This window comes from Gopherus evgoodei, chromosome 6 (assembly GCF_007399415.2).
Source record: "Gopherus evgoodei ecotype Sinaloan lineage chromosome 6, rGopEvg1_v1.p, whole genome shotgun sequence".
NCBI lineage: Eukaryota > Metazoa > Chordata > Testudines > Testudinidae > Gopherus > Gopherus evgoodei.
The window spans coordinates 87,577,550-87,596,404 of NC_044327.1; the positions used below are offsets into that span (position 1 = coordinate 87,577,550).

The 18,855-nt window shown below is 46.9% G+C and overlaps 1 protein-coding gene across 4 annotated transcripts in view; it reads left to right on the top strand.

The window, feature by feature from the left end:
• Nucleotides 1-18,855, top strand: part of ARHGEF28 (Rho guanine nucleotide exchange factor 28) — a 212,958-nt gene that overhangs the window by 93,328 nt on the left and 100,775 nt on the right. For all 4 annotated transcript variants that reach the window (XM_030567383.1, XM_030567385.1, XM_030567384.1 and 1 more), the window contains one exon: nucleotides 2,000-2,060. In XM_030567383.1, coding sequence (XP_030423243.1) covers nucleotides 2,000-2,060 — 61 coding nt within the window. The remainder of the gene's footprint in view (nucleotides 1-1,999; nucleotides 2,061-18,855) is intronic.

Below are 18,855 nucleotides of genomic sequence, written 5' to 3' on the forward strand. Positions count from 1 at the left end.
GATCCTTCTTGGGATTATTTTTATGTGAATCTAACGTAAAATAGGATGTTTAACACTTGATAGAAGAAAGAAGCTATGGTGCTTGCATGTAATCCCATTTTGATTACTCAGCTGTATTTGATGTCTGTTTTATATCATGCTTTATATGTATGTCTCAGGTTGTGCCCTAAGACATCCTTGGTCTCAGTTTTACTTTTTCTAGTTTACAAAATTGCGATGTGGGTGTGGACGAGAGCTGGCTGGCTGAGGGTCAGGATGTACAAGGTTGAAGTGATATTTGTAGGTTGAGAAGCAACTGGAAGATATGGGTGGAATAATATCTTCCCCTTTCATTAGGGCCTGTGTCTGTTGTTTGTCAATAGAGTTTGCAGTCTGGGGGTGGTGTTGGAGCTACAGCTGGGTATAGATGATTATAATACTTAGTCCTTCCTTGAGTGGTGGGAACTGGACTAGATGACCTCTCGAGGTCCCTTCCAGTCCAGTGATGATTCTGTGTAGCAGTGGTGGCCTTGCTGGTTTTCTTTTTTCTATGTCTGGCCAGGAGACTGACCATTTTTTGTGGACACGGACCATAACTACCATAATCCATGCCTTTGTCATCTTCAGATTAGATTACTGGAGCTACATAAGGCTACATCAACCTGGAACCTGAAGCTGAGGTAGAATGCAGCAACCCACCTATGTTGCTGGGAGCATATGACACTAGTGATCCCTCATCTGCATTGGCTGCCTGTTGATTTCTGGACAGCGAGGCATTAGTTCTGACCTATAAAGCTGTAAATGGCTTGAGACTGCCTCTCCCTATATGATAAGTTCACAGCTTTGGTCATTAGAGATCTTTGAGCTGGACCTCTCTTGTTTTAAACTTATATCCCACTCTGCTCCAAAACGGTCTGTATTTGTTGATCCTCCAAGGCACAATAAAGCCTGATCTCTTGAGGGAGGGAGGTCTCCATGAAGACTAGTGCTTGTGAGGAGGTGGGGTATTGTCTGGGTTGGATTTTTATCTCTATATGGTTATTTTTTGTCTGGAGGAGAGGCTGCTAGTTTTATCTTTTAGGCAATTGTATTTTTAATGTATGGTTGCCTCTTTCTACCTCAGCTTGCTAGTCAAAGTTCAGGATATGTTCCAGTTGGTGGAATCTGGTATTCTCTTTGATGAAGTTTTGTTTATTTCCAAGGGATGTACAAAGTCCTGCTTTTCAGGGGAAAGCAAGAACAAAAGGAGTGTAGTGTCTTATTTTACAGCCCCAAGCTCCTTAGACCCAAAAGTTCTATCTCTTGCTGTTTCCAGGGTAGCACTCTGCTCACAGGCCAATGGTTGGCTTTCTTGCTTTTTGCCTCTGCCTCCCTCACTATTCTGTCTCTTCTCAGTTTCCAGGTGTTCTGACTTGGCTTGCACGCATGCATCTGGTCGTGATGCCCAGTGGAGCTTCCTGCTCATTTCTGAGCAGATTCTGTTAGGCCTTGTTTTAGGTGTTGCCCCTTAACTGTCTCTTACAGCTATCTTAAATGAAGGACATTTTCATCCATCAGTTAGAACAGGGGTTCTCAAACTGGGGGTTGGGACTCCTCAGGGAGTCATTAGATTATTACATGGGGGGGTCATGAGTTGTCAGCCTCCACCCCAAACCCTGCTCTGCCTCCAGCATTTATAATGGTGTTAAATATATTAAAAAGTGTTTTTAATTTATAATGGGGGCTACACTCGGAGGCTTGCTATGTGGAAGGGGTCACCAGTACAAAAGTTTGAGAATCACTGAGGTAAAACAAGGTTTTTAACTCAACCCAGAACAAGGTTTCACCCAGCTCATAACAGCATTAAAGGTTCATAAAGCCTAGGGTAGGCAGTTCTTTATTTTCTGAATTTATTGAAATAAATGAACAAATGGTGCTGAAAAGATTTTAAGAGAATTCTGGAAGCACCACACACTGTTTGTAATGAAGTTCAGACTTGACCATTCATCTTAAAAATCTAGCTCAAATTTCCTTTTTCTAGCCTTTCAGAGATCCTGTGGTTCCCTCGAGTGAAAATGAAGACCGGGTCTTGTTGGATATAGGTAAGAAATTGTTAGTAGTTTTCCCTCTTCCAAAAGTGATTGATCTATATGCTACAATGCTATCATAGATCCAAATACATAGCAGACAGACAGGTGTCAGACAGTTTCTCTAAAAGAAGCAGGACAACTAACTTTAATGAGCAGCACCACATGGCTGCAACCAAAAGGCGCAATCAGCCAAATTTGTGTTATTCAGAAGGAAAACTGTATCAGACTCTTGTTTGTATTTAGGTCCTTGTATCCACCTGTGATGTTCTAGGACCTTCCAGCAACGTAAACGTAAATGAAAATCTTGAAAAGAATCGATGCAGTTAACTTAAATGAGTGAAGATTAAATGAAACACACGTAAAGAAATGTCTAGATACTATGGGGATGGATGCATTATAGTTCCCATAGATAGATTAAAGATATAGCTAGGTCAGCCCAGCAGCCAATAACACAATCAAATACAAGCAGTGAGGAAAAAGCTACAGTACAAAGTGCAAACATCTGATAATACAAAGCAGAACAAGAAGGAAGTGGGCAAAGAGTCAATTAGCTCAGCCAATGAGAGCTGGGGTTCCAGCCAGAAATGGCCAGGCTGTTTTATTTGCAATAAGGTACAGTGGCATAAATGGAACAGATAACTCAGATTGTCGATACTCAAACAACCAGTGTGCAAACTTAACAGACCTTGCTACAGAGATAAGAGTCACCTTTTTTTTTTTTTTTTTTTTAATGTATCAGAGGGGTAGCCGTGTTAGTCTGGATCTGTACAAGCAGCAGAGAGTCCTGTGGCACCTTATAGACTAACAGACGTATTGGAGCATGAGCTTTCGTGGGTGAATGCCCACTTGGTCGGATGCATGTAGTGCATGTATCCTCACACACAACTATTTCAAATTTGATGACAATATATACCTCCAGATCAGTGGCACTGCTATGGGCACCCGCATGGCCCCACAATATGCCAACATTTTTATGGCTGACCTGGAACAACGCTTCCTCAGCTCTCATCCACTCACTCCCCTTCTCTACCTACGCTACATTGATGACATCTTCATCATCTGGACCCATGGGAAGGAGACTCTGGAAAAATTCCACCATGATTTCAACAGCTTCCACCCCATCATCAACCTCAGCCTGGACCAATCTACACGGGAGGTCCACTTCCTAAACACCACGGTGCAAATAAGTGATGGTCACATTAACACCACCGCCGACCGCTATGCCTACCTTCATGCCTCCAGCTTCCATCCCGGGCACATCTACAGCCAAGCACTGAGGTACAGCCGCATCTGCTCCAACCCCTTAGACAGAGACCAGCACCTACAAAATTTTCACCAAGCATTCTCAAAACTACAATACCTGCACGAGGAAATAAGGAAACAGAGCCAGACATGTACCCAGAAGCCTCCTCCTGCAAGACAAACCCAAGAAAGAAACCAACAGAACTCCACTGGCCATCACATACAGTCCCCAGCTAAAACCCCTCCAACACATCTTCAGGGATCTACAACCCATCCTGGACAATGATCCCTCACTTTCAAAGGCCTTGGGTGGCAGGACAGTCCTCTCCCACAGACAACCTGCCAATCTGAAGCATATTCTCACCAGTAACTGCACACCGCACCATAGTAATTCTAACTCAGGAACCAATCCATGCAACAAACCTCGATGCCAACTCTGCGCACATATCTACACCAGCGACACCATCACAGGACCTAACCAGATCAGCCACACCCTCACCGGTTCATTCACCTGCACGTCCACCAATGCAATATATGCCAGCAATGCCCCTCTGCTATGTACATCGGCCAAAATGGACAGTCCCTACGGAAAAGGATAAATTGACACAAATCAGATATTAGGAATGGCAATATACAAAAACCTGTAGGAGAACACTTCAATCTCCATGAACACACAATAGCAGATTTAAAAGTAGCCATCCTGCAGCAAAAAAACTTCAGGACCAGACTTCAAAGAGAAACTGCTGAGCTTCAGTTCATCGTTAAATTTGACACCATCAGCTCAGGATTAAACAAAGACTATGAATGGCTTGCCAACTACAAAAGCAGTTTCTCCTCCCTTGGTTTTCACACCCCAACTGCTAGAAGAGGGCCGCCTCCTCCTTGATTGAACTAACCTCGTTATCTCTAGCCTGCTTGTTGCTTGCATATATATACCTGCCCCTGGAAATTTCCACTACATGCATCCGACAAAGTGGGTATTCACCCATGAAAGCTCATGCTCCAGTATGTCTGTTAGTCTATAAGGTGCCACAGGATTCTTTGCTGCTTTTTTTTTTATATGGGGCAGTAGGAGGAATGGGTCTGATTCTACACTGGTGTAAATCTACAGATGCCAGAGATAACATTCTGGCTCAATATTTCTAATAATCTCTAATAATAATCATTCTCTAATCATCAGTGTCGCAAATCACAATTGTATGAGAGATGCTGTCAGTTCAGTAACTTTAGCATGTATATGTTGCATCCATGTATTGCCTCCCTGTCCCAGGAATGTAGAAGTTTATAAAGGGAATTAAGAGTATGTTGGCAAAAATAATAGTTTGTGTGTATGTGACTTGGGTGCTTTTGTGCATAGACTGATTCATATTCTGGAATAAGTCTACATGCCCTGCATAAGTAATAACACTGTAAAGGCATGTAAAATGATGGTGTCCACATGATCACATTCTGTTTTGTTAAGCAACACCAGTTATTGGACTGGATCTTAGCACAGGATGGCATGAGCCATCAGGGAGCGATCACGGCTCACTAATTTTGAAGCCACAGCTGTTCTGGTTTCTGCTCTGGTTACACCAACTGCATCTGGTCTTGAAGGAACTGAACAGCAGCAGGTAATTGGAAGATCTGTGCTCTGCCCTGCAACTGACTCACCCCTTTTCGCCCTTGATATGCTCTGTCCCTCCACCAGCACGCCATCTACCTAATGGTTCTCAACGGTGGCCTGCGGGCCACTTGCAGCCCAGTCAGCATACAGCTGCGGCCCATGTGACATCCTCAGAGCCATAGAGGTAGAATATATATTGTGTGGGTGCGGCCCACATATCACACAGAGAGCTGCGTATGCGGCCCATGATGGTAAATAGGTTGAGAGCCACTGATCTACACTGAGCCTAGAGGCAGCTGTCTGAGGAGCCAGTTCTGTGGGCTTTACATCAGCTCAGAGCTCCCCTACCCACAGCTGAGAGAGAGAGAATGCTCGATACCACCTCAGAGGTCTGGCCACCTGCAATGTCCCATCTCCAGCTGTGGCCACCTCCTATTAATTTCAATAGGGCCTGGACTCCACCCCTAGTCTGCATTGTATGTGAGATCTCATGGGGTTAATCCATGAAGTGTTGTTGCAGGCTCAGAGAATTGAACAAGGGGTAAAATATAGCATAGAAATAATCCAGGAAAGGGGGGAACTGTATCTTTAAAAATATTTTGTATATTAAATTAAGGTGTTTTGATGGATTTATTTAACAGTAAAAATCTATGCATGTTTTAACTGGAACCATACCACAATAACTGTCAAATGTCACAATTTTATTGTCCTGTACTGCTTTAGACTGGTTTTTGTTGTGTTTTTTTGGCACTGTTATGTTAATGGCTGTGTTTTTGGCAGGAGAGACGCAGTGGGGGATAAGGAGAGAGAAATGAGAAGAAGAAAAAGAGTGAGATACTGAGGGGAGGTGTGAGGGAAGAAGAATGAATAGAAAAGAGCAAGTGGTAGAGAGTTCTAGGAGGTAGGGATAGGCAAAGCAAAGAATACATTTAATAGTGAGACTGTGTAGTGCTGTTTGATCATTTACATGTTTCTGAATATCAAGCAGCTGATGGATACTAGCTTCTCCCTTCTCTTCTCCATTTTTCCCTCCCACATGGCCCCTCTGTCCAAAACCTCTGTCAAAAATTAATACTAATAATGGCAGCTCTGAAAGGACTCTCAAGTCCTTTTCTGCTTGCCTGGATTAGCACCCTGCTCTTATACCAAAGCCCTCATGTTCTAGCAGTACCCTTCTTCGAACAGGTATTTGCCTTTAAGGTATTTTGTGGTGTCCACAATGCCCTCTCTGGAATCTTCAGGGGAGCTAGGTCTCCATGCCCCTCCTATACATTTTTTGGGGTGGGAGCTGTGACCACATGGGTGTCTTGTGGGCCTTTACCTTGCGCCCTGCCGTGGGCTTTTTCTGTTCTGTTTCTGTTCAGCAGGAGGTAGATTGGCTTCCTGCCTCTCAGCAGCCCCTGTCAGGATGAGAGAGGCAAAGAGCTTTCTGCTTTGTCCCCTGGTCCACTTTCTACAGAGTGAGGGGGTGGGGGTAGAAGCCACCTAATGCCCGCTGAGCACCTCTGGGGGCATTTAAGAAGCCATTTGAACTGTGGAGACATCTAGGGTAAAGGGTTGTAAGGATTTTTGGAGGCTATGTTTACTGTATTTGAGAATTGGTGGGGTAGGTATAAGGTGCTGGGGGAAAGGAACTATTAGGTAAGGCTTAAAATTGGATTATGGGGACTCCTGAATCCAAATACCAGCCATACCAAACAGTCTCTTCATCTCTCTCTCCTGGGAGTTGATAGAGATCTGGACTATGTAATTAAAAACAAAAACAAAAGCACTACCGATACATCTTTCTTTATTCAGTGTGAGAGAGAGAGAAAAAAAAACTTCAAAGGATGGGAGAGAAAAATGAACAGGGGATTAAGGAGAGTGAGTAAAAGATACAAAAAAAAAAAAGAGAAAAAACAGAAATGTGGTTTTTAAATTTAATGTTAAAACGTGTGTCCCTCACGTGCATTGTATTTCTCCAGTTCCACAACTCTGTATTTTTGGGAAGGAGTCTGGAAAGTGACAGCTGAATGCTCTTACTGTTTGGCATGTAACTGAATTAACAGGGCATGTGTTTTTAAACATTTATAATTCCTTCCTGTTTTGCATAACTCGTTTGAGAAGGAGGATTCCACAAGGCCATCTATAGAGCCAGAAAAGCTGCTTTTTCCAATAGAAAAATCCTAGTTTTTCCAGAGAAATATTAAACCTTATAAAGTTCAAAACGTAAGTGTGCACTTTTTTCTCAAAATATCAATTAAAAACACGGAAGCAGGAAGAAGTTACAACTTTTCAAAATATTTGTCTTGCTCAGATAGTCATAGTGCGAGTGACCTGGCAGTGGTTTTGTATGTTCCTAGTCTACCCTGTTTGCATTACTAGCAGCAAGAAAATGAAAACAAAAATAAATTAATTAAAATTACCGTCATTCTTCAGTCTACGTCCTGCACGTTGAAAGATAAAAACACAGCTTTGCCAAAAATTTGGCTTCAATGCCTGACCAGGGCAGCACAAAACTTTTAGTGGATTCTTGTCCTTTGATTTTCATGCTTTCACAGAAATCCTAGTTTAGCCATATATCATCTTAAGGAATTGAACATAATGATCTTTTCTTCTGTATGAACCATGAGGACTACAATGTAATCTGTATAAAATCTGGTTTCAGTGTTGCTGTTTTGTTTGTTTTAATTAGCTTTCCTTACTGGAGTTGGTAAGATTTAAAATGTTTTCTGTAGAAAGAAATTGATCTGCTTTCTCGATGTTCTCTTGTGCTTAAATAGTATTAGCCTTTAGTACTACTGTTAGGTCTATAAAGTAATTACTGCTACTGGTCTGGATAAAATATCTTTTTTAGATATTACATATGTGCTGTCAGAGATGGGCAAACTATTTGTAATTAAGGCTTTTATAATCAAATATGCCTGTTTGTGACCATAGAAAGAAATGTTTTAAAAATATGTAAAAATTTATTAAATATTGTCTATTGAGATGACTGAGAATTTTGTGACAAATGTGTTATTTTTTTCTTACTTGGCACTGTTCATTCCTTTTTTTCCCCCCACTCCTGCTTCATATTGGAAAGGGACCTTCCTGACTGTCAACTCTGCATGAAGAGTCTCAGAAAAGCGTGCCTTTATCCAGTTTTATGAAAGAGGGATGGCCTGAAAATTGCAAAGCAACATCATAACTGAGGAAACCCATGATTTTATTGCTCTAGCAGTCCTTTATTGTCTGTGAAAATTACACACCACTCTTGTTTGCAAGGGTCTCAATGTTCTTTAAGAGTTGTTCTTGGTATCTTTGCAAAACCCAAGGTGCGTGCTACTGCACAGTGAAAAGTGCTTTAGCCTGTGGCTTCTCACAAAACCTTGCCAAACGCATTCTTTAAACAATGGATAGGTGATCCTAGTTTATTTCAATAGAAAGACAAAGTGTATGTATGCTTATATGTCTATAAACAATCAAATGTCAGGGTTTACTTAACAGCTGAGAGCTGAAGACGATCTGAGAAAAATCTTCCTAAGTATGTGAGCCTCTAAACACAGCTTAACTAAAAGTTCATGGAAAAATCTCCAAGCATAATGTTAAGCTTTAAAATATGCAGGCTTTTGTTCTTGGCTCTCAAAGTTTCTCCCTCTTTCCTTGATTTGTCTCAGACACTGTTATGCAAGTAAACCCCTCTCTCTCTCGTCATAGGATTGGAAAGGACTTTGTGAGGTCATCTAGTCCAGTCCCCTGCACTCATGGCAGGACTAAGTATTATCTAGACCAGTGGTTTTCAAACTTTTTTTCTGGCAACCCAGCTGAAGAAAATTGTTGATGTACGCAACCCAACGGAGCTGGGGATGAGAGATTTGGGGTGTGGGAGGGGCTCAGGGCTGGGGCAGAGGGTTGGGGTGAGGGTTGTGGGGTGAGACTGGGAGTGAGGGGTTCACGGTGTAGGAGGGGGCTCTGGGTTGGGGCAGGGGGTTGGAGTGCAGGAGGGAGTCAGGGCTGTGGGTGCAAGCTCTGGGGTGGGGCTGGGGATGAGGAGTTTGGGATGCAGGAGAGGGCTCCGGGGTTGGGGGGGAGACTCAGGAAGGGTTAGGGTGCAGGGTTGGGGCATGGACTTACCTAGGGCAGCTCCCAGTCAGCAGCGCAATGGGGGTACAGAGGCAGGCTTCCTGCTTCTCTTGGCATTGTGGACTGCACTGTACTCCAGAAGTGGCCAGCAACAGACCCGGCTTCTAGGCAGAGGTGTGCAAGCGGCTCCTTGTGGCTCTCACCCACAACCAATGGGAGTGCGAAGCCGCTGCTTGGTGCGGTGGCAGCGCACGGAGCCCCATGGCCCCCCCACCTAGGAGTTGGACCTGCTGCTGGCTGCTTCCAGGGTGCAGTGACTTACCTTCTTCTTCGAGTGCTTGCTCATATCCATTCCAGTTAGATGTGTGTGCGCCGCGTGCACGTTCCTCTGAGACTTTTACCCTAGCAACACTCGGTGGGCCGGCAGGGCGCCCCCTGGAGTGGCACCGCTATGGCGCCTGATATATACCCCTGCCGGCCCATCCGCTCCTCAGTTCCTTCTTACTGCCCGTGTCAGTCGTTGGAACAGTGGAGCGCGGCTTAGCTGATCTCCACCTCCCTAGCTCTTGGCTCGTTTATATAGTTACTGTGTACATAGTTCGTTTTCTATCGTTCTAGTTAGCATTTATATTAGTAGTTCTTATAGTAGTTAGAGGGGATCAGGGGCTAGCCCCTTCTCCTCCCCCGGTACCGGGGCCCATGCCCGGTTCACCGGGCTTCAAACCCTGTGCGTCCTGTCATCGGCCAATGCCCACAGGAGACCCGCACGACTCTTGTTTAAAGTGCCTGGGCGAATCCCACCTTGCGGACAAGTGCCAAATCTGCAAGGCTTTCAAGCCCCGGATGAAGAAAGAGCGGGACATTCGCCTCAAGCATCTTTTGATGGAGGCAGCTCTAACTCCTCCATCCTTGGCACCGGGGACGAGTGCTTCCTCCGCACCGGAGCGCACGGTTCCAGTGAAGACTCCTCAGCACCAGCCTTCACCAGCTCAACCTTCTGGCCGGCACCGATCCCTCTCCCCGAGGAGCACGAGGCACAAGGCTCCTGCAGCACCTGTATCTACGCTGCAGTCGGAGCGTACATCCAAGGCGGACCGCCCGGCACCGTCAACTGCCACGGCACCGCTTTCCTCTGCACCGTTGATTCCGGTCTCTCAGGAGCCATTGAGTCCGGTGCCTACCAGCTCCCCAGCGCACGCTGTGGTCGAGCTCGTCGTGCCCTCGATGCTGGAGACTTTCTCCACGGCTTGGGAACTAATTGCTCTGACGGAGCCTGAGCTGCCCCAACCCCCGGCACTGCCGATGCAGGTTGTTCAGTCATTGGGCAAGCCCGCCATGATGAGGCCATCTTCGCCGAGCACCGCAGAACGCCGCTGGTCCTGATCCAGGTCCCGCCATCGCTCCTGATCCCGGCACTGCTCGCAGTCCCGGTACCGCTCTCCATCCTGGTATCAGACATACTCGCGGCACCGCTCAAGATCTTGGTCTCCATCGCGGTACTCTCAGCACCAGTCCAGATCCCGGCACCGCCGTACCTCTTGCAGCCGATCTTGGCATGGAGACGTGAGGCACTGGTCGACCTCCTGGCACTGTGCTGGTTGCTGGTCCCACTCCCGGCACCGCTACGACTCTCGGTACCGTTCGCTGGTACCGCGCAGGCAGGAGTCCAATGGATGCAGAGACCTGGTCCAATCAACTTCAGCTCCTCCGTGGCCTTTGCGTCATCCATCAGTCTCCTCCCATGCGGACAGTGCCTCCTACGGGGACTCGGATACACATGCCCATGGCCCGGACCACGGACCTCATCAGTGATCCTTTTGGACACCTTGGGCATATCATCGAGCCCAAGGCGAACCGACTGGCCCATCACGTTCCGGTCACTCAGAGCACCATGTGCCCGAGGCCACCGTCAGCTGACCTCCCCCCGCTGGCACAGAGGAAACCAGTGCACACGCACTGGACCCGCATGATCTTCCAGAGACGGAGGTCCCCCCGGACCAGGCATCAGTGCAGGACCCACTCGTCCCGGGGCTGTCGTCCTCCTCTTCCCTGGATGAGGCAGTGGTGGGGACGTCATCATCGGGGCCAGCTCTGATTGACCTCCTGTCACACCAGGACCTTCTGTGGCATGTCGCCCAGAATATCAGCCTGCCGGTAGAGGAGGTTCCAGAGGTGGAGGACCCAGTGATTAGCATCTTGTCTGCAGAGACACCCAGCAGAGTGGCTCTCCCCTTCATCTGTTCGATCCAGGCTAGAGCAGACACTATCTGGCAATCCCCGGCTTCCATCCCACCCACAGCCAAGGGGGTCGAACGGAAGTACATGGTGCCTTCCAAGGGGTATGAGTACCTCTACGTGCACCCCACTCCCTGTTCATTGGTGGTACAGTCCATCAACGAACGGGAGCGCCACGGCCAACAAGCCCCAGCACCTAAATCTAGGAAGGCCCGGCGCATGGATTTGTTGGGACGGAAAATCTATTCCGCGGGAGGCCTCCAACTCCGCATAGCGAACCAACAAGCCCTCCTAGGCAGATACAATTACAATACCTGGGAGGTGGTCGGGAAGTTTGCAGAGTTCCGCAGGATTCCTGCCAGGAATTTGCAGCACTCCTGGAGGAGGGGAAGAGGGTCGCGAGGACCTCCTTACAAGCCTCGCTCGATGCCGCCGATTTGGCGGCTAGAACAGTCACCTCTGGCATAGCCATGCGCCGTATATCATGGTTGCAGGTGTCTGGCCTGCCACCTGAGTTGCAACATACCATACAAGACTTTCCGTTTGATATACAAGGCTTGTTCTCGCAAAAGACAGACCCCAGACTGCAGAGTCTAAAGGACAACTGAGTAATTATGCATTCGTTGGGAATGCATACGCCTCAGACTCAAAGACGGTCCTTCTGCTCCCAACCTCAGCGCCCTTACCCCCCGCCTCGGCCAAGGCAAGACTTTGCCAGAAGACGAGGTCGTACTAATCGCAGATGTCAGTCTGGACCTCAAGGGGGTAACAATTCCGGTCCCACCAAACCAACACCAGGACCCAAATCAAACTTTTGAGGGTGCGCCCGAGAGCAGTGTACCAATTGCCTCCCCGGATCCCTTTCAGTTCTACAACCGCCTTTCCCCGTTCCTTCCTGCGTGGTCCCAGTTGACATCAGATCGTTGGGTCCTACGTACGGTGGAGCTTGGATACCATCTTCAGTTTTTCACCCCCTCCCTTCCACCCCCCCCTCGTCCCGCTTCAGGGACCCCTCTCACGAGCAACTCCTCATCCAGGAGGTCCGCAGACTCCTCTCAATCGGAGCTATTGAGGAGGTACCGGAGGAGTTAAGGGGCAAGGGGTTTTATTCCCGATACTTCCTAATTCCCAAGGCGAAAGGGGGTCTCCGGCCTATCCTAGACCTGTGAGGACTGAACAAATTCATCAAAAAGTTCAAGTTCCGCATAGTATCCCTGGGAACCATTATTCCTTCCTTGGATCCCGGAGAGTGGTACGTCGCTCTCGACATGCAGAATGCATATTTCCACATTGCAATTTATCCCCTGCACAGGAGGTATCTGCGCTTTGTGGTAAATCATCGACACTACCAGTTTACTGTCCTCCCCTTTGGCCTCTCCTCGGCCCCTCGTGTCTTCACGAAGTGTATGGCGGTCGTTGCTTCTTCCCTACGCCATCGTCGAATACACATCTTCCCTTACCTTGATGACTGGCTTATCCGAGGGGCCTCCGAGGCACAAGTCATCAGCCGTGTGACCATTATCAAGGACCTGTTTATGCATCTAGGCCTGATCATCAATTTAGACAAGTCCACTCTGGTGCCTACGTAGAGGATAGTGTTTATCGGGGCAATGCTGGACTCCAATCTTGCAACGGCCAGTTTACCCCCCCCCCCCACTGGTTTCAGGCCATAGTCTCCCTTGTCCAAAGTCTTCAGAGGTTTCCAACAACCTCTGTCCGCACTTGCCTTGGTTTCCTCGGTCACATGGCTGCATGCACATTCGTCACAAAGCACGCCAGGCTGCGAATGCGTCCTCTCCAAACCTGGCTCGTCTCCATCTATCGGCCGGGCAGAAACGCCATAGACATCATTCTGACAGTTCCGCCGAGTGTTCTCAGCTCCCTCGACTGGTGGTGAGCGTCCTCCCGGGTGTGTGCAGGGCGGCCGTTCCATCCTCCCCAGCCCTCCATGTCCCTAACAACGGACACGTCCTCCCTGGGCTGCAGCGCTCACCTGGGGCACCTGCGCACCCAAGGCCTTTGTCGTCCCAGGAGTTGACGCTACACATCAATGTCCGAGAGCTGAGAGCTGTCCGGCTGGCGCGCCAAGCGTTCCAGCGCCATCTGCAGGGCCGTTGTGTTGCAGTATTCACAGACAACACAACGGCCATGTATTATATAAACAAACAGGGAGGGACACGGTCCTCACCCTTGTCAGAAAGCGATCCAACTGTGGGACTTCTGCACAGCCCACTCCATAGACCTAGTAGCCTCCTTCCTCCCAAGAGTCCAGAACACACTCGCAGATCATCTGAGCAGGTTTTTCCTGACGCATGAGTGGTCCATCCGTCCGGACATTCTCCATTCAGTTTTCCGGAGGTGAGGCTTTCCCCACATAGACCTCTTTGCCTCCTGGGAGAACAGGAAATGCCAGGTGTTTTTGCTCCCTACAAGGTCGCTCCCCGGGCTCCCTGTCGGACGTGTTCCTCATTCCGTGGATGGGCCACCTTTGTTATGCCTTCCCACCATTTCCTCTCGTCTACCAAGTTCTGCTGAAGCTCCGCAGGGACAAAGCCCACCTTATCTTGATCGCTCTGGCTTGGCCGAGACAGCACTGGTACACCATGCTGCTCGACCTGTCTCTGTCAGACCCGATTCCCCTGCCACTCTGCCCAGACCTGATCACGCAGGACTTCGGCAGGCTGCACCACCCGGACCTGCAGTCCCTTCATCTGACTGCATGGCTGCTGGCTGGTTGAGCCAATCGGAGTTGCGCTGTTCCGCCACAGTGCAACAGGTGCTGCTGGGAAGCAGAAAGCCCTCCACACGATCAACATACCTCGCTAAATGGAAGCACTTCTGTCACTGGTGCGCCCAGCAGGACCTTTCTCCGCAGTCTGTATTAGTCCCCACCATCTTGGACTATTTATGGTCTCTCAAAGAGCAAGGCCTAGCAATCTCTTCTCTAAGAGTGCACCTTGCAGCTATTTCCACCTTCCATCCTGGGGAGGCTGGCAGTTCCTTTTTTTCCCATCCTATAGTTTCCAGATTCCTCAAGGGCTTGGAGCGACTCTATCCCCAGGTCAAATGCCCAACCCCTACCTGGGACCTGAACCTCGTCTTAACCAGGCTCATGGGGCCCCCTTTTGAGCCTTTAGCCACATGCTCGCTGCTGTACCTGTCCTGGAAGACAGCATTCCTAGTCGCTGTCACCTCGGCTAGACGAGTCTCAGAACTTCGAGCGTTGACTGTGGATCCTCCGTATACGGTGTTCCATAAGGACAAGGTACAGCTGCAACCACACCCGGCATTCCTCCCTAAGGTCATCTCTGCCTTTCACGTTAATCAGGACATCTTCCTGCCAGTCTTTTTTCCAAAGCCGCACTCATCGCGACGGGAACAGCAGCTGCATACTCTGGATATCCGCAAGGCTCTTGCCTTTTACATCGAGAGGACCAAACCCTTCCAGTGTTCACCTTAGCTATTTGTAGCGGTGGCAGAACATATGAAGGGCATGGCAATCTCTTCCCAATGGATTGCATCTTGGGTGACATCCTGTATTCGGACATGCTACGACTTGGCTCACGTTCCGACTGGCCATCTCACTGCCCACTCTACTCGGGTTCAAGCCTCATCTGCCGCGTTCTTGGCCCATGTTCCCATACAGGAAATCTGCCACGCGACCACCTGGTCTTCCATCCACACCTTTGCATCGCACTATGCATTGGTCCAACAGTCCAGAGACGATGCCGCCTTCGGCTCAGCGGTCTTACATTCCGCAACGTCTTGCTCCGATCCCAGCGCCTAGGTAAGGCTTGAGAATCACCTAACTGGAATGGATATGAGCAAGCACTCAAAGACGAAAAGATGGTTACTCACCTTTGTAACTGTTTTTCTTCGAGATGTGTTGCTCATATCCATTCCACAGCCGTTCTCCTTCCCCACTGTCGGAGTAGCCGGCAAGAAGGAACTGAGGAGCGGGTGAGCCGGCAGGGGTATATATCAGGCTCCATGGTGGTGCCACTCCAGGGGGCGCCCTGCCGGCCCACCGAGTGTTGCTAGGGTAAAAATCTCTGACAAATGTGCATGCGGCGCGCGCACACTAACTGGAATGGATATGAGCAACACATCTCAAAGAACAACAGTTACAAAGGTGAGTAAGTATCAGAGGGTAGCCGTGTTAGTCTGGATCTGTAAAAGCAGCAAAGAATCCTGTGGCACCTTATAGACTAACAGACGTTTTGGAGCATGAGCTTTCGTGGGTGAATACCCACTTCCTCAGATGCATGTCTGCATCTCACAAAGGTGAGTAACAGTCTTTTTAGCCAGGCAGCACTGCCAACGGGACTTTTAATGGCCAGGTCGGTGGTGCTGACCAGAGCCGCTGCGACCCAGTGCCTTCCATTCTCTGACCTGATTCTGGGTCGCAAGCCATGGTTTGAAAAACAATGATCTAGACCATGCCTGACAGGGATTTTGTTTGTCTGACTTGCTCTTAAAACTCTTCAATGATGGAGATTCCACAGCCTCCCTAGGCAATTTATTCCAATGCCTAAACACCCTGGCAAGAAGTTTTTCCAAATGTCCAACCTAAACCTCCCTTGCTGCAATTTGAGCCCATTGCTTCCTATCCTATCCTCAGGGGTTAAGAAGAAACAATTTTTCTCACTCCTCCTTATAATAATCTTTTATATACTTGAAAACTGTTATCATGTCCTCTCTGTCTTCTCTTTTTCAGACTAAACAAACTCAATTTTTTCAATATTCCTTCATAGGTCATGTTTTCTAGATCTTTAATCACTTCTTTTGTTGTTCTCTGGACTTTCTCCAGTTTATCCACATCTTTCCTGAAATGTGGCACCCAGAATTGGACCACAATACTCCAGTTGAGGCCTAATCAGTGCAGAGTAGAGTGGAAGAATTACTTTTTTTGTGTCTTGTTTACAACACTCCTTCCAATACATCCCAGAATGATGTTCGCTTTTTTTGCAACAATGTTACACCATTGACTCATATTTAGCTAATGGTCCACTATGACCCCCAGAGCCCTTTCCACAGTACTCCTTCCTAGGCAGTCGTTTCCCATTTTGTATGTGTGCAACTGATTGTTCCTTCCTAAATGGAGTACTTTGCTTTGGTCCTTATTGAATTTCATCCAATTTGCTTCAGACTATTTCTCCAGTTTGTCCAGATCATTTCGAATTTTTAATCTTATCATCCAAAGTACTTGCAGAATGAATGAGTTGCAAACCTATGGTCTCTGGCCTCCCAGAACATGTCTTCCTCCCTTGTCTAAAATCCTCCCCAAAATTCGCTTGATGAAATAATTCTTCAGAAAGGAAGATCCCTTTGTTCTGACGTTTAAATCAGCTTCTTTGCCTGTCTTCTGCCTTATTAGTCTCCATTTCACACTAATGTAAATAAACAATTTGGGATCCATAAAATGTGAAATTAGCCATCAAGGTATGAATTATATTCCAGAAATAATATTTATGGAACAGAGTTAGAATCTTGGCATTCCATATATGGACACATACCTCTTCTTTCTCTTTGACACCCAGTTTGACTACTCCTGCCCTTGAAATCTCCTGATAAAACACAAAAAATCCTAATGAAATTGTTATGCAGTAATCTTGTTTACAGTGTTGCAGGTTGTCAATGTAAGCATAGACTTGCTTTCTACTGCAAGCCTATTTATTAGCTAAACTTCTGTGAGGACCAGATCCAATTAAAGCCCCATTTAGCTTTCATGCAAAGCTGTGCAAGCTCTAAATGTTGGAGATTTTTGGGCATTAGATTGGCTTTCACTGCAGGAGTTGGAAGGAGGCTTTTTTGCTTTGCTTTGTTTTGTTTTCATTTTTATAATCAATTGTAGCCCTTAATACTCAAGCTTTTGCAAGATCAAGGGACCTCTTCATCAGAATCAGGGACAAACAGCTAATAGCTTTCTGTCCATAACTTTACTATGGACCCCAACTAAGTATATCCTACTGTGCATTTGATGTGAATTGACATTGAAAAAGAAGAGTATTTAGGCAAATTATATCAGTGCAAATATTTTGTTGGATCTGTTTTAACAGTAGGCACAGGAGCCAGTGGATCCTGACCCCTGTCATCTGAGAGTTATTAATGTGTTTGTTACCTTGACCAATGTGAGGTGAACGGGGCCAGAAAGTAAAGACCAGAGTCAGCCCTAGGCTCCTGTCACAGTTGTCTTACAAACTGAAGGCTCTGGAGCCAAGAAGAGCTGTGAGCTCACAACACTGTTGCAGTAAATTGAGGGGCAGATCCTGAGCTGGTGTGATTTATCATGATTTCTTTGGAGCTATGACAAGTCACAGCAGCTGAGGATCTGCCCCTCATTGTATATGGTGGTCAGTTGACTGCAGCACTGCTTTTCTTCATCCTAATCACATAGTCATCTACCATTTTGGAGCACTGCCATACACATATGAAAAGCTATTGTTCTTAATTTCAGTCCTTGCTAAGGTTAAACTGCTCTTAAATTTTGTGAGAGAAACAAGACTACTGACTGCAGCTCTTTTTACAAATGTTGGGTTTTGAAAAGAGGGTATGTGTGTTTGTATCAGACAGTCCATAGCATACTCATGAGGTTCCTTATTGCTTTTCTTCTCACTGCACTGTCTTTTATTTCTCTTAGGTTATGTCTACACTAGAAATGCTACAGTGGCACAGCTGCGGCACTGTAGTGTGGACACTTACTACAGTAATGGAAGGAGGTCTTCTGTTGCTGTAGTAAATCCACCTCTCTGATCTTTTGAATTATGTATCAAATTCATACATTTAGTAGATAATCTTCTACCAATGCAAGTATATATTTTATTGACCTCTTTGTTCCCCAGCATATTAAATACACCTGATCTCAGTGATAAGGAGAAAAGGTGTGAAGAAGGGACCACATTCCCACCAATTTACTCAGATGATGGACTCAGTTATAAATCTATAGGCTGAAACAATGAGTACTTTTTTTTTTTTTAACTCCAGGTTTTGTGGTGTTTCTCTAGTAGGTCTGTAAAAACAGAATCTGCTTTAATGTAAATGTCCGTCAGAAGAACACAGGTATTGCCAGGAACAGAGCAAGTGGTAAAAATATGATGAATAATTGTGAGGAAAACTGGTAGTTCTACTGTGGTAATTCTCCTGTCCCGCAGCATACAGAATATTAAATACCTTTGTTCTAAGTAGCTGGGAGTAGCAGTAGATTAGAGGTAGCTTTAGTGGGTGGCTTGGTTGGTGGCATTTTGTCAAATAACACTTGCAGAAATTTTGAAATTATTGTTAAAACATAATGTAAATAACTGCAGGTAAGTTATCATTTGCGGGCGTTATCCAGGCATGGTTGCTAATCAGGAGCATTTGGCCTAGTGTGCAAACCAAATAGAGTCAGGTTGGGAAAAGCCATGCACACCTAGAGATTGCAGAGCTCTCTGAAGAGCACATGTAGATGAGCGCCTCACCACTTGTGCACCATAACTCCCTATGCCATATCCAGTCCTCTCACCTCTAATTTCCCTCTAGGCTGCAGTATAGATGTGGGTAACTGCAGGCTCTACTGCCTTCTGGACAAGGTGAAGATGGAGAGAATTGCAGCTGTCTGTTTTTTCAGAATGAAACAATATGCCAATCTTTGTGAGGAGAGTGTGGGGCAGAGAGCTGTGGCTTGGGAAGCTCCTGCCATGC